At 38.1% G+C, this 15,294-nt stretch overlaps 1 protein-coding gene across 1 annotated transcript in view; it reads left to right on the top strand.

Moving 5' to 3' along the window:
- pnocb (prepronociceptin b) overlaps window positions 1–12,647 on the top strand; it is a 31,939-nt gene extending 19,292 nt beyond the window's left edge. Inside the window, exons 2-3 of the mRNA XM_088403733.1 lie at window positions 923–1,163; window positions 11,829–12,647. Of these exons, the coding sequence (XP_088259859.1) occupies window positions 1,029–1,163; window positions 11,829–12,467 (774 nt within the window). The 5' untranslated portion in view covers window positions 923–1,028 and the 3' untranslated portion in view covers window positions 12,468–12,647. The remainder of the gene's footprint in view (window positions 1–922; window positions 1,164–11,828) is intronic.
- The last annotated feature ends 2,647 nt before the right edge of the window (window positions 12,648–15,294 follow it).

The raw sequence follows: 15,294 nt of genomic DNA, 5'->3' as shown, positions 1-15,294 counted from the left end.
CCAGTTACTATTCTTTCATACTTTCAGAATAGAAGCTTTTTAGAATACAGTACATCAAGGAGCCATTTGAGATGCTTCATATGGGAGTTTACTGCACGCTTTTCAAAAAGAAGCCTGCATGCAGGCAGAAAAAAAACATGGCATTTCTCCAGTCTCTAATTAAGAATATGATGAAAATGAAACTGTATATGTAAAGGTTGTAATGATTTGAACTGATTTTCTATAGCTACTACCTCTCTCTCTCTCTCTCTCTCTCTCTCTCTCTATCTATCTATCTCTCTCTCTCTCTCTCTCTCTCTCTATATATATATATATATATATATATATATATATATATATATATATATATATATATATATATATATATATATATATATATATATATATATATATATAAACCTAGGTCAATGGTGTCCGTGTTTTTCAGCTGATCCTGACAACAGTTTTTTTGTACGTGTAGATGTCCCACCCATAAGACAATGTCACAAATTTAGTGTTAAGCTCGGCAGTTCATTTTTAATATCTATTAAGGTGATGGAAAAAGTATGGTCAACTCTAAAAATCTGTGCTTAGCACCCCTTATTGGTTGTCTTCACTTTTCTTTGATTATATTTCAAAAGTAGTGGCGTTGGTTTTTCAAAGCACTCACAGCTGTTTGTCAAATTTATGCTGCACAAATCCACTTACAGAAATGATGATGCTTTGCATGCCTTCCATTCAAGCTTGTTGTCTGGTGTGCACTATTTTTTTCTGTTTATTGCCTCAAGTTGCGCTCTCCCATTTTCACACCAGCATCATCCAATTCCAGCAGTTGGCTGGACATTCACCCACCACCAACGCTACCAACCCCCCAAAAATCAAGCTAATAATTCCTTGAAATAGGAACTGATGCAATCCTGTGTAACTGCTTTCTTTTCCTTAGGCTGATCTTCTATCCCTGACCCTATTCAGCTGTTGAGGCCCCTTCTTCTTGACTCCTCTGCCTGTTAGTCTCCTGTTTGTTCCTGCCTATTGGGGTGTGCAGAGCCATGAAGGTCCTGTGGTGCCTGCTGGTTCTGCTTTCATGCATCTTCACTCCTGGACGCAGTGACTGCCAGGGGGAGTGCGTGGCTTGTGGTATGCTCTTGCAGCAGCAGCAGCTACATCAAGCCTTCGACACTATGGTATGTGTGTGTTCCAGCTTCATCCCTTTCTAACATTTTTCAAAAAATGTTTGTAAGCCCTACCACACACGTGTCAAACTCTAGGCCCGGGTGCCAAATCCGGCCCGCCAACTCATTTTATGTGGTCCGCAAAATGATAATTATGACTTTATGATTTTGAGGAAAATACCTAAGTCTGATTTTTTGGAGTCCACCAAAATGGTCCCCACAAGGGCAAGAGGTTCCCACAAAGAAAGCAAAACCCAGGTGTTGGTCACAACCATCTAGTAAAAACCAAGGACACACTCACACCCAAGTTTTTTTTTTCTATCATTGCCCATCACAACTGAGAGCATAATCCTTGCCCTAACAACCAATATTGAAGTTAAATCTGTATTTTAAAACCAAGACTTGACCTTCAGAACTCTCAACTTCTGGGGCCCACCAAAATGGTGCCCACAAGGGCAAGAGTTTCCCACAAAGAATGTAAAATCTGGGTCTTAGTCCCCCACACCTTGTAGGAAAAAAAAATTGCACAACGTTTTATTTTCATTTTGGGGACACCCCATTAACATAATGCTTTGCATTTCTTAGCCCCTAAGCCAGATGTGTCAAACATATGTCCCACTTGCCATGTCCCACAAATGGGTTTAATCCGGCTCGCGAGATGATTTTGTAAAGTATGAAAATGAGCTGACTTTTTTTTAGGAATACATTTTCCTCCCACAAGCTTCAACAAGTTTGACACCCCTGCCTAGCACTTTCATGTCCAACTGAACAAAACAAAGGTGTACGGACAAGATAGTAAGACAACCTGATGGGAACCAAACCTTCATCATCACGTTTGAAATTGAAGTTTAAAGTGGGGGCCTAGTTGAGCAGACTGCAGTGCGCTATCCATTTTACGGTCCAAAGAATTTGTCTGTGCATTTAATCCGCACAACAAAAACTCAGGATAAAGCGATCATAGACTTTTAGATTAAGTTGCCATGCCGCAATTAAGCATTTATTCAGTGAGGCATGTTTTTCGGTTTGCTACGACTACTGAAGCAGCATTGACCTGAGTACTGACCTGGTAGAGGCGAGTAGGTACCGTGAAGTGAGTAAGGACAATCAACTAATGGAGCATACGCTCATTTCTCATTTCGGTGTGTCTGCACGATAACGCACGCGTGTTGGTTTTTACACCTTGAATCTGTGTTTCCTGATATGACAAAACTGCCGCCTGCCTCACTCACGCCTGGAGTGGGGAACAATGAATGGCCCAGGGGATTCCATCTTTGGCTCAATACGAAGGCGACTAACACAATGAGTGGCTGATCAAATGTGTCAGTCAGCGGTGTAAGCCCAGCCCGATGAGACTAAGCAGCAGTCAATTACATAGTTCTATTACGTCTTCCATAAAGGTCCCAGCTGTCTTCCTCAGCATCATTATTGGCTAAATTAGCCATTCAACCACAATTCAAGGTTGCCCACCGGCTGTTTTTACTTAGTGGCGTTTCTCTCTAGCTGTTTGGAAATGAGAATGTGTGCAGGGCACCTTTTGGTAGAGTTCAGGGTGGAATTGCATTCAGTCTGTGCGAAGCACAGCTGCGCCAAAATACACTCTCAGCGTGACCGTGAACTCGTTAAAGGATTTGTTATAATGCAGAAGAAACTGCTTTGCTATTAAACGTCAGAATTATTAACTTGCATTAGGTATCACAGCAGTTTCTTGATATCATTGTATTTCTTCCCCTTGTGATGAAGTTATGTATTTTTAATCTTTTGTTGTTCCAGGAAGTAATTTTGGTGGATGTTGAAAATGCACCCTGCAATTCTCAACATGAGGCTATAGTGATTTGACCCATTCAATCAGACATGCACAATAATGCTAATAATGAAACATAATGACGTTATAATGGCACATCGTTGGAAACCTAAAGCCTCTAAGGATCAGACATGCTCACTATGTTGCGCTTTGTCTTTTTTAGTGCCAAAGATGATCTTTCCACTGAAAACATTGTAGCTGGCGTAGTGAACAAAAGATTGTAACTTTGCCGCCACATTCACAGTCAGGATCAAATCTTTTTCGAAGAAAAACCCTCAGCATGCCAAAAATGCCTCATTCATGAGCTATGGATGGAGAATGGTGCCAATGTCAACCTATATGCTCAAATAGTGGCAGCTACCTTCCAACCTACCTATATCCTATATGTGTATATATATATATATATATATATATATATACATATATATATATACATATATATATATATATATATATATATATATATATATATATATATATATATATATATATATATATATATATATATATATATATACGGTATTTTAAAATATCCACAAAGTCCAAATTACAAATCACAATTTAATACAAGAAGTATTTCTTTACTATTAACCCAAAATGAACTAAAGAAAATAACACAATCATATTAAAAATAAAAAAATATATAAAGAAAATGCTTGCACTCACCAAAACAAACAATCGATCAATCTTTTCAATACCTCCCGATTTTTCTTGACCTCTTTGTGGTCTCTTTCTGTTGGCACTGAGATGTACAGTGTATCCACTCAGGTGTTCCCTTCGAACTGAGATGTACAATACTGTATATCCACTCAGGTGTCCCAAGAAGTCTTTAAAAGCCCCGTAGCACGTGTGTCAAAAACGTTCTTTGGTGTTTCGTTGCTGCCTTGGTGAAACAATTGAAGTTTGCAAATCCAGTGTAGCTCCAAACACCAATTCAATCCTTATATCTATGTTTGTATAACATTCAATTGAATGTAAATTGCCTCACGTTTGTCTAATTTCCACCCCCCACCTTCCACGTAACCGCAAAAGTATGTAAGTGATAAACATGTAGCAATGCATCTCAAAGTACCGTAATTTTATCATTTTAATAAGACAAACCATGTGTTTTAATTGGACAACCATGATATGTGTAATCACTAAAGTCAGTGGTAGACGTATATCTGTATTTTTGTAAAATTCATCCAAATTGATGTAAAAAAAAAAAGGGGGGGGGTCGACATATACATGGAGAAATATGGTATATAGAATTATTCTAACACTTCTTCTATCCTCTGGTCCTCACAAGACCACGAAAATATGACCAATACACACATCGCCTCTCAGTCATAAACTCCTTTAGATTGTTTCATTGATCTGATGTGGAGAATCCCCCGGTGTGCTCATTTCATTTAGGACGGATAATTAATTTCCTCACAGCGGAACTCCCTCCTTGCTCATCCTCTTTGATGTCTGCAGGTTTCCGATAACAATTCATCTCATTTAGGCAAGATTTGATAAGTAATGGGCTTTGCTTCTCACGTCAAACCGAAATTGTCAAGTCAAGAGGCTGCCGGACGGAAACATTTCAGGAAGGTTTAAGTGACTACCCTAAATGTTGCAGTCATGATCTTGTAGACATTTGTACAATAAACTTTTGAGCAAAAATCTAAATGTTACTGTACAAAGGTCACCGAAATTTAACGCTTTTCTAATTAAGTCTGTAAGTTTTCTCGATAGGAAAACTTGATTTCAAAAGCATCATACATCATTCTTCAAATGTTTCCTCAGGTTGGAGAGCCTGTCTAAAGAAAATGACAACACAATGATTGCTATTTTCCGTTAATTTGCTTCTGTCAATCATTGCGTTGAAGTAGATGTCGCATTTATCACATGATGGACATGTTCTATTAGTTCGTGACTTTTCCAAAGCAGTGAACGCTGCATGAGAGAGAGCCCCATTAACTTCCTGACAAGTCGGCAACCCAGATCAAGTCCTTCTCAGCTTGGGGCCTGAGGACACATTAACTTGGTGAAGTTTTAAAACATGAATGATGAATCACTTTTCATTAATGGCGCTGAATTTCCAGATATACTTTTTTTTTGCTGACAATAAAGAGAAAGGTTGTAAATACAACTGGAATCTTCATACACTAACGTGCCTGACTAGAAAATAGCATTTATGCTAATGCTAACTTAAAATGAGCTGATTTCTGGCAGGTGAGCAACATCATTTTCTCCCAACCAATGCTCTATCAAAATGATTCAGAAGCTAAAACATTGTTAGCAATCTTTACATATTGTTGGTATTTCATCCAAATAACTTTAATTACTTATCATGAAGGATTGCTAGACAGTAGCATTGAAAAAAGTGAGAGGCAAGGTACAGGTGCCCATAGATGCAAATGGTGAAACTAATGTTGCAACAAGAATATGATTTTATGTTCCTTTATTTATTTATTTATTTATTTAGTTATTTATTTATTCACACAGCTGAATATTAATTTGTCTAACAGCCTTCAAAGTCATCATCACTATTCAATACTCCAAATAGCGCCTCCCATTTTAATTGTTCAAATACCCTCGTTACTCTTCCGCTGGTAGTCATCTTCGGACCCATCCAATTTGTTTGAAATGGAGGTACTGTATTGGGAAAAGATTTGCTCATCATCTTATGTTTTTTACCCAAGTGATGACTAATCAGAGCATGGAAGGTTGCCCTTTGCTGTTGCTCACCGATCCACGCCAGCTTGTTCAAGTGTCAAGCCTTCTTTTCCTTTTCATAATGCGTCAATGTCTGTGGTAAAAATGATAAACGCAGCCTTACTATCGACAACAAAGACGAAACTAGGTGGCGCTTGACAAAAGTGCAATTTTGCGATGTTCTGTGCAAACACTCTAAAACAGATGCATACTATATAGAATTAGATGTATACATGATCATTTTAAGTGATAAATGATAAATGATATGATATTACTTATTTCACATTCAAATTAATGTTATTCAAACACACATATGTGGAAAAATTGGTCTGTTTTGATCTCTGCGATTAAAGGTCGGCCCCCCTTATAGGGGGGTTGAAAATGAGGGGGGAAAAAACCTGCTTATTTGCAGCAATTTAGTATGATTGTGTGCCAGAAGATTTTTTCTAATGTACTATAATAAGGACTCCGTAAAGGTTGAGAAACATGACATTCATTCACAGTGCTGCTCTACACACTCACTCACACACACACACACACACACCCACACCCCTACACACACACACACACACACACACAAGTCAAAGTCAAAGTCAAAGTTTGCTTTATTGTCAATTCTACCACATGTGCAAGGACAGGCAGAGAATTGAAATTACGTGACTCTCTAACCTTAGTGGCAAGTAACACACATATATATATATATATATATATATATATATATATATATATATATATATATATATATATATATATATATATATATATATATATATATCGTTTTTATTCAACGTTTCAGCCTTCAACTGCTATTTATTTATTTATTTTTAATGTACGTTTTCTTCACATTGTTGGGGATTCTAAAAAACATTCCAGTCAACAATATATTACTAAAGGCAAAATTCAGGTATGATAATAAATATACTATATACTATATATATACTATATATATATATATATATATATATATATATATATATATATATATATATATATATATATATATATATATATATATATATACAGTAGGCCCCCGGGTTACAAACTTAATCCGTTCAGCGGCTACGCTCGTATCTCGAATTGCTCGTATAGCGGGCAATCCAAAACCATGTTAATTCGTGAATGCGTGCAACGCGCGCAGAAGCCTTAGGCAAAAACATCGCGCTGTATACATATAGTAATATCGAGTGACATAATCTACAGTACAGTTTCATTGAATAACAAATACAAAGGTACAATGAATATTACCTTTGGAAAGTCATGACTTGAGCTGAAATAAGCAGAAGTCAACATGTTAAATCAGATATGCTATTGGTCTTACAGTGTCACAGTAACTTTTTCAGTCAGGGTTTTCTCTACTTCCTTCCATCCCAACCAGCTGTGCCATCAAGCTAGATAAAGGCGTTCGGCCAATAGCATATCGGCACTTCTGTGATTGACATGTGATGCCGGCCAATAGCATCTCCGTGAGTGAGACCGGGTGACCTTAATCGACCAATAGCATATTGGCGTCTGACTGATACTGACTGATACTTATTGGCACGTTTTTTTTAAAAGGTTGGAATGTATTGACATCTTATTGATTAAAACACATTTAAACCTGTGACGATTCTTTGTCCTGCAATCGGCACACTTAATTTCATGTCAGCTGTTTTTCCCGACGTGAATTGAGCTGGGTGGAGGCGGGGGGAGGGTGTGTAAGAGATGTATTAAATAGGCATTACACTCATAGCTTATTCAAGCTTCAGCTCACCATTGGTTTCAACTCACAGTATTGCAACAATGGCGCTGTCCCTAAGCATGTCGGGAGATTGATAACTATCATGACACGCAATTATTTCGAACAACCATTGAATAGTATTGTAATACCACCCGTAACAGGGTGCAGAGTTTAACGCTTAAGGTTAACACAGCAACGCAGATAGGCTATTGGTCTTACAGTGTTACAGTAACTCTTTCAGTCAGGGTGCAAATCACGGAGATACTAAAACATCATCCTCTTATTTCTTCTTTTACCGCTGCTAGTAATTTTAGAAGGTATGTCTAACAGATAAAGTTTGCAAAGTCTTGAAAACATTCCGTTTTTCACTCATTTTCTCCCTTCCTTCCATCCTGTCCCATCAAGCTAGATAAAGGCGTTCGGCCAATAGCATATCGGCATTTCTGTGATTGACGTGTGACGCCGGCCAATAGCATCTCCGTGAGTGAGACCGGGGTGACCTTAATCGACCAATAGCATATTGGCGTCTCCTTGACTGACTGATAATTATTCGCACTTTTTTTTAAACGGTTGGAATGTATTGACAATTAATTAAAAAAAAAACACACATTTAAACCAATGACAATTCTTTGTCCTGCAATCGGCACATTTAATTTCATGTCGGCTGTTTTTCCCTTTAGCTGTACAAACACTACACTTAAATGGTAATTATATTTAGACACCGTGAGTGAGACAGTCAGTGTGACGTTGTAAGAACAATAGCGTTCACGTTACTGCCACATGTATCTACTGATAAATTTAAATGACGCAACTGCTGAATATGTTGACGAAATTAAGCGAGAACATTTCTACATACTCAATGGCTGGATTGTCGGAATGCTCGTAAGGCGAGAGGTTTGTTCGTAAGCGGAGGACTAAAATCTCCCTGATCCACGCTCGTAAGGCGAATTGTTCGTAAAATTTTGCCTTTAGTAATATATTGTTGACTGGAATGTTTTTTAGAATCCCCAACAATGTGAAGAAAACGTACATTAAAAATAAATAAATAAATAGCAGTTGAAGGCTGAAACGTTGAATAAAAACGATTGAAATGTAAAATGATTTTGAATGATATTCAAACATAAAATTGTATATAGTAACGTGATGCTAAATATAATAAATGTGTCATGTCCTGTTGCTGTTTGTTGTTGTTTTTTTTGTGGGTGAATATTGGGGTTGTCTGATCTTTTCTGTTTTGGGGTTTTTGTTTCATGGTAATGTTTCTGTATGGCAATGTTGGGCAAGTTATTAGTTACATTACAATATTACTGTATTTGAAATGTAGTACATTACACTACTATTGCATTACTTTTATATTACTCTCAGCAACATACCTAGAAATATGGATTTGCCATTCTAAATGTAGATCATTAGGCTAATTACACATCCAGTGAAACATTGTCTTAAGCCTAAATCCAGTTCAAATCATTTATTATTTTTATTTTTATTTATTTTTATTATTATTATTATCTGTATTATATTGTAAACCTTTTTCAGAAAAAATACAAAATATCTTTTTGTATTTTAATCCCTTTAATACTTAGCTTCACAGCATAGTGATACTGTAGGCAAAAAACATTTAGTGCATTTTACAGTGTCAATGTTAATATTCAAATTCAAGTTCAGTCGGCTAGGTTAGGGACAGATGTTTCAAAAATAAATGGCTTCGGTGGGGCTAACGTGAGCATCATTGTTAAGGTGTTCAACTTACTGTTTAACGTGAGTTTTGTATGCTTCATCTTGATACACATTGACCAGAACTATATGTACACTATTATTAATAGCAATTGTACAGTGAAAATTAGAGTTAGCTTACCTTGTCCTTTTTGCTAGTTGTGACAGGGATTTCCAAATGCTGGTGAATCCACTGTGGAAAGCGGCAGCGTATCTCCTCTAACAAATCTCCTAACGGTTAGGAGAGAGGGCAATCCTCCGTGTGTTTTCTTTTCGCTAACTTCATGTTACTATGGCACCACTCTAATTGTTTGTCAAATTACTGGTCCTCTTTCGCAAAGTGGACAGCTCTTTGGGTGTCACGCACAAAGTGCACCTAAGGATTATATTCTTCTTGTCTTTATCTCTGACGAACAGAAAGTAATGGATGTACAGTATGTCCATCTTGTGAACATATTGTTTATATTTGACCTGTCGTCTGCTGCTGCCACATTGATATCTGCTGTAGTAGATACTTAAAAGAGCAAGTAAACATTTTGCCCCAGACTTTTCTCCTCCCATCTCGCTGTGTATTTAGGCGAATTTGGGAAAAAAACCCTACCACTTTCAGGCTAAAAATGCTTTGAAATACATTGTGTTACTCTCATTTGTAACAAGTATAATATTACTATTTTTTTCATGTGTTACAATACTGCGTTACAGCAAAAAGTAATGCGGTAGAGTAATTACATTACTTTTGTAGTGCATTACTACCAACACTGGTGTCTCATCAGTGTCATTGTGTCCACCTGCCCTTGTTGTATTGCCCCCCTCCCCCTCAATGACCAATTAGCTCCCTCTGCCCAGTGTTTCCTGTCCAGCTGTTTCGTGTTGTCTTGTTCTTGTTTTTTTCGGTTGGTGTCGGGTTATTGTCTACAGTCCATGTGTCTTACTGTCACCATCGCTACCAGTTCCTCATCGTCTTAGATCTCCTGATTTCTAGTCTTTGATTCGAAGTTGATTTTCTGTTTTTTGTGGTTTGATATTTTGGATGCAGCTTGTCAATTTGGTTTATCTTTTATTATCTTTGTTTTAAATTATTATTTTGAGCACACCTTACCTCTGGCTTCCTTGCATTTGGGTGCACTACCTTCCATCCCTTCACCCACCATGCCCAGATACGACCGAATGAGTTTTTCTAAAATGTGTCACTGGGAATGAGTGTAATTTCTTTTGTGGGGCGCAGTATTGTTGACATAGTGAAAATAATTTCCAAGGTGAACTGGATTAGCTGAACATTTAGAATCTGTAATTGGTACAATGTGAATCTGTTCTCTTGAATGTGTCATTGACAGTAAATTGGGAATTTTGGGGAGGTAACTTATATTTGGGAAAATGTAAAGCTGATTTTTTTGTTTGGATCGTGAGTTAAATAAGTCGAACATTTTGAATTTAAAATTTTGTTTTTATAAAAGTTTGGTTGAAAGTGGAATTTTTATTGTGGGTGTTGTGATGGTGAAAAAACAGATTTTGTCCTTATGAGTTCTTACATAATTAAAATGCACTAATCTGAACAGCAATTTAAACATGCTGTACATGGACAGCAAAGGTGTTCTATTTTTTCTTGGCAAGAAGAAATGATTCCAAGAGTGTTTAATGAGCTCAATAAATACAATTTTATTTGTGAAAAATGTAAAGGTAAAAAAAACATGCTGGGGAGAGGTGTTGAAAGTGTGGACCCAAAGGCAGAGAGAAAGACCAGATGTGAGTGCTCAAAAATAATAATTTAATGTAAAGATGACCAAACGAACAATCAAACTATGAGAAACCGATAGCAACTATGATGCAACATCGAAAAGAAACAGGAAACTAAATACAGTCAAAACTGATGAGACAAACAAGAAACGCCTGAACATAAAACAATAGGAGCAGGGAGCTGATTGGCGGAAACCAGAATGGCTGGTTCATGAGGAGAGGTGGACACAATCACACTTACGAGACACTGACACCGTGGAAAAAAAACCTGAATTTAAACACATAAAGAAAACCTCACACCTCGAAAAGACAAATAGAAGACCAGCAAAGGCCCAAAACACAAAAGCCCTACACTAACCCACTGATAACGAATACCAACAGAACATAACAGAAGGTGTCATCGGGAAGAAATTCTGAATTTGTATGCGAAAAATAGTGAAGTATGGAAAAAGCTTGAACATTTGCAAAATGAAAAATACTGGGCCTTAAAAGGGAATATTTTAAAATTTGAATTATGTGAATTACATGAGAAGTTTGAAAGTAGATCTACTTCCACATGCTTGAAGGACATCCATTGGGGGGAGGCTTTGTTTTTTTTCATGTGAAGTGCAGTAAAATAAGGATTTGTGTTTTTGTGTTTTTTGGTTTTGCTTCGTTTTAAGGCACCTTGATGCACTTCTTTTTTTTAATCAACTTTAGACTAAGATGTAATCCATATGAAAGCTGCAAAAAATATTTTTCTCATTCCGAGGGGGGCTTGGCAAAATATAACTGAGAAGCAGTGGTTTAGGTGAAGGTGATAGCTAAAGCCCTGACAATGAGGTCCAGAATAAAAAAAATAAAAAAAATTCCATGCACCAGGACAAAAGCATGGAATAATTGACTATTATTTTGCAAAGGTATATTTAACATTAACGTGCACGCCCCTAATGAGCCACTTAAGAAAATGGGGCGAACGATGGAAACTTTTTACCATTTTACCCCCTGAGTGAAGTATCTGCATTAACATGTAACTTTCCTTTGTCTACAGATGTGCTTGTTAGAGTGCAAGGGTCAGGTCTCCTCCTCGCTCACCTGGGAGTTGTGCGAGCGTTCCCTGAAGCTCGCCATCTATCGTCCATTCACCAAGGAAGGCGCCCTGCTCAAAAGCACGGCGGGAAACATGCAAATGGCCTCCCTGGATCTGACCTCTGATAGTGAACTGCAATCAGCGGCAGCGCAACCTTTCCAAGAGGAGGATGAGGACCTGGTTGAGGCCCCCTTTGAGCAGCAGCGCAGCGTCCATTATGACTCATCGCTGCTAGAATCCTCGGAGGCGGGAGAAGACGTGCAGAGTCTCGCCGTCCGTCTGGATGACGGAGACAGCGAGCGGAGGGAAGGAGGGAATGTCAGCGATCAGGATGAAAGCTCAGAGGCCATTAGCTTATCCAAACGCTTTGGCGGCTTTCAGCGAGGCCGCCACGGTTACAGGAAGTTGATTGGCTCCCCCGCGAGACACCTACAGAAGCGCTACGGCGGCTTCATAGGCGTCCGCAAATCTGCCCGAAAATGGAACAGTCAGAAACGGGTCAACCAGCTGCTTAGGCAGTACCTGGGCATGAGGAGCAGCCGCAGCGGCCGCTTCAACATCTCCCCGGTGACGAGAGTCTGGAGGCAAAACAAACTGTAAACATCTTGCCCCAAACCCTGCTCCGCATACCTCAACCAATCATCTTTTCAACGGTCCGAACTGTGACTTCTTCCATCGTCGTCGGCTCTTTGTGTCCAACAAGTAAAACAAGGAATGCTTTGACCATGATCGATATTTAACATGCCGTCCTGTGAAATAAAAGAATCTAGAGAAGTGCAATTGAATATATTTTTGTGTGTCGGTTGCAACCAGAGACAGGCCGAATGAGATTGAAAAAAAACATGGCGTGACTTGACTGCACTTTTCTTGAATGGTACTTAAAAGTCATTTGCACTTTAGTTTGGGAACCCTGACAGCCCAGCCGGCTCTCGTTAGTTGTGTTGAATCAATTGAAACGTCTAGACTTGAATTGGACTTCATCTTATCCACAAAATCAGATGAATGGAGTCAGTCCCAAATTTAGGAGTGTTAGTATGGTCACATTGTGCTTGCGGTTGCCCTTAGGAGTCTTTTATAAACATGAGAATGTAAAATGGCTAGGGAGGAACGTTATGCTAAAAACCACGGACCAGTTCGATGCCTTGAGATTAAGAATTCAAATTCGGTCCACATTTGGTACAATAATAGAAAATACAAAACCAGTTGTATCGAAGCAAATTTAGTGGCATTTAGAATTAAATATCAACAACTTAAATCATATGCACACGATTCAAATGCAACCATATGTAAATTAACACCAAATGGTATTCGTTAAAAGGCGGCTCGGTGGGGTAGTGGTTAGCACATCCGCCTCACAGTTCAGGGACCGAGTTCAAATCCATCTTGCTCCGGCCTTCGTGTGTGAAGTTTGCATGTTCTCCCCGAGCCTGTGTGGGTTCTTTCCAGGCACTCTGGCTTCCTCCCACATTCCAAAAAAAACCTTGCATGACAGGTGTTTTGGACATTCTAAATTGTCCTTAGGTATGACTGGGTGCATGAACAGTTGTTCGTCTCCGTGACAGCTGGGATAGGCACCAGTAAGCTTGTGATCCTTGTGAGGATAAGCGGTGACAGAAAATGGATGGATGCATTGTATTTGTAATTGTTTTTAAGTGTCCATTGTCCAATGTGGCACCAGCAACCTCGGATCGAATCCGGGTCGTGACAGCAATTGAAACGTTCTGGGGGGAAAAGCTTTAATTAAAAACACTAAATGGTATTTGCTTTTAAAATGTGTTTCTACCATTCTGCCGCAGGGCCACAAAAAAAAAGTTCAAATCCAGGTCATGACACCAATTGAAAATTCTTGGGTAAACCTTCACCCGATATTTTATCTTTATTGCTTGAAATAGTGTGCTACCAGTAACTACCAAATGACTGCATATCATCAGATGAGGCCTAGCAGATGTCACCTATCTACTAATATGCCAAAGAGGCCCAATCTAACACAGTAAAAGTAGATGGTCAACAACGATGTCCTCCAACCAGAATCTGAGCTACACTGTTTGCTGACAAGCTAGTAATAGCCCCACCGTATTACAAATGTCTAACATTTTTTTTGTAAACTTACATGTGCCTCACAAAATGACATAAAAGGGTTCAAAATTTGACATCTGAATGCTGAATGAATTCGCGCAGATTATTTGTTGATTGCAGTTTCTGCTTCACCAAGTAAAAACAAGTATTAGAATATACGGCTGACGTTGGGCAGGATACTCGTATCTCCAAAATCATTGCTTTTTAGAAAACACCAAAAATGGCAAGTTTGTTTCAATATATGGTGTTGCAATGTGAAAGTTACCAAGAGCTATTCAAACTGATAGCTAGGTCAATAATAAACAAATATTAAATTAATTAAACAAATAAATAAATAGTGAAAAAAAGATATAAATAGTAAAAAAAAGATATTTTAAATACATTTCGATGTGCCGAATGAGATTGTCATGTTTTTTTGTTTTTTTTCCTCTTTTTTTCCCTCAGACAAAAAAAAAAAAAAAATCCAATGATACAAGGGGAAATTTGCTATGAAATAACACTGCCCTCTACCGTTGGAGAAGGATACCACCATGCGATAATTTGGATTTATTTACGTTTCATTTTACTGCTATCACAGTGAAATTAGAAAGAACAACAAACCATTGGCTCGGAACTCATCTGATTAGACTATAATTACACAGTTATCTGCTGGAACATTTTGCTTCCCACCTTCAGAAAATTATTAGGGAATGTGTGTCCAAAATTACCTTCTAATGTTTTCAGTTATTGAATAGCTTAGTGAAAAAAATATCAGTAGATTAAGTCAGTAGATTAAGAATGACTGCTGGTAATTGCAAAATCTCACACTCAATGCGGAAATAAAGTCACAGGCCTAACTTCCTGTTGTGGAATGCCCAGGAGTGGAGAGAATCATTTGTACTGAGATCAATGGAGCTGGAAATGGCCTGGGCCTGTCATTGGGTGTGTGGCACACCGTGGAAAGGCAAAGGGGTTTTAAATGGCACCATCTTAATGTATCGTTTAATAGCAGAGAAAAGGAATCAACAATGCATGTCAGCCATGGTCATTAATGTATAAGGGAGAAAAAGTGAAAAAAAAAAAGTTTATTTTCCTTCACTCGCAGCCATAGTCATTGTTTTACATCTTAATATTGTATTTTGAGATGTAATGATGTCTGTACAGTGTATGTAAGTGTGTGTGGTGTGTATGCGTGTGCCTGTGTGTGTGTAGAGTGTGTTTGAGAAACAGTGCACTTGCATGTGTGCATGTTTCTCTGAACCTACATCACATTTGTGGATATGATGTAAATTTCAACGATTTTTAACATTAAATCATTGTTGTAAGACTTCATAAAAATGTGTATAGAAAATCAAGAATAAAATAGTTTGCT

The sequence above is a fragment of the Hippichthys cyanospilos genome, chromosome 20 (genome assembly GCF_059441005.1).
Source record: "Hippichthys cyanospilos isolate Australia breed blue-spotted pipefish chromosome 20, RoL_Hcya_1.0, whole genome shotgun sequence".
In the NCBI taxonomy this organism is placed as follows: domain Eukaryota; kingdom Metazoa; phylum Chordata; class Actinopteri; order Syngnathiformes; family Syngnathidae; genus Hippichthys; species Hippichthys cyanospilos.
The sequence above is the reverse complement of the archived record's forward strand: the minus strand, read 5'-3'. Positions and strand labels throughout refer to the sequence as shown.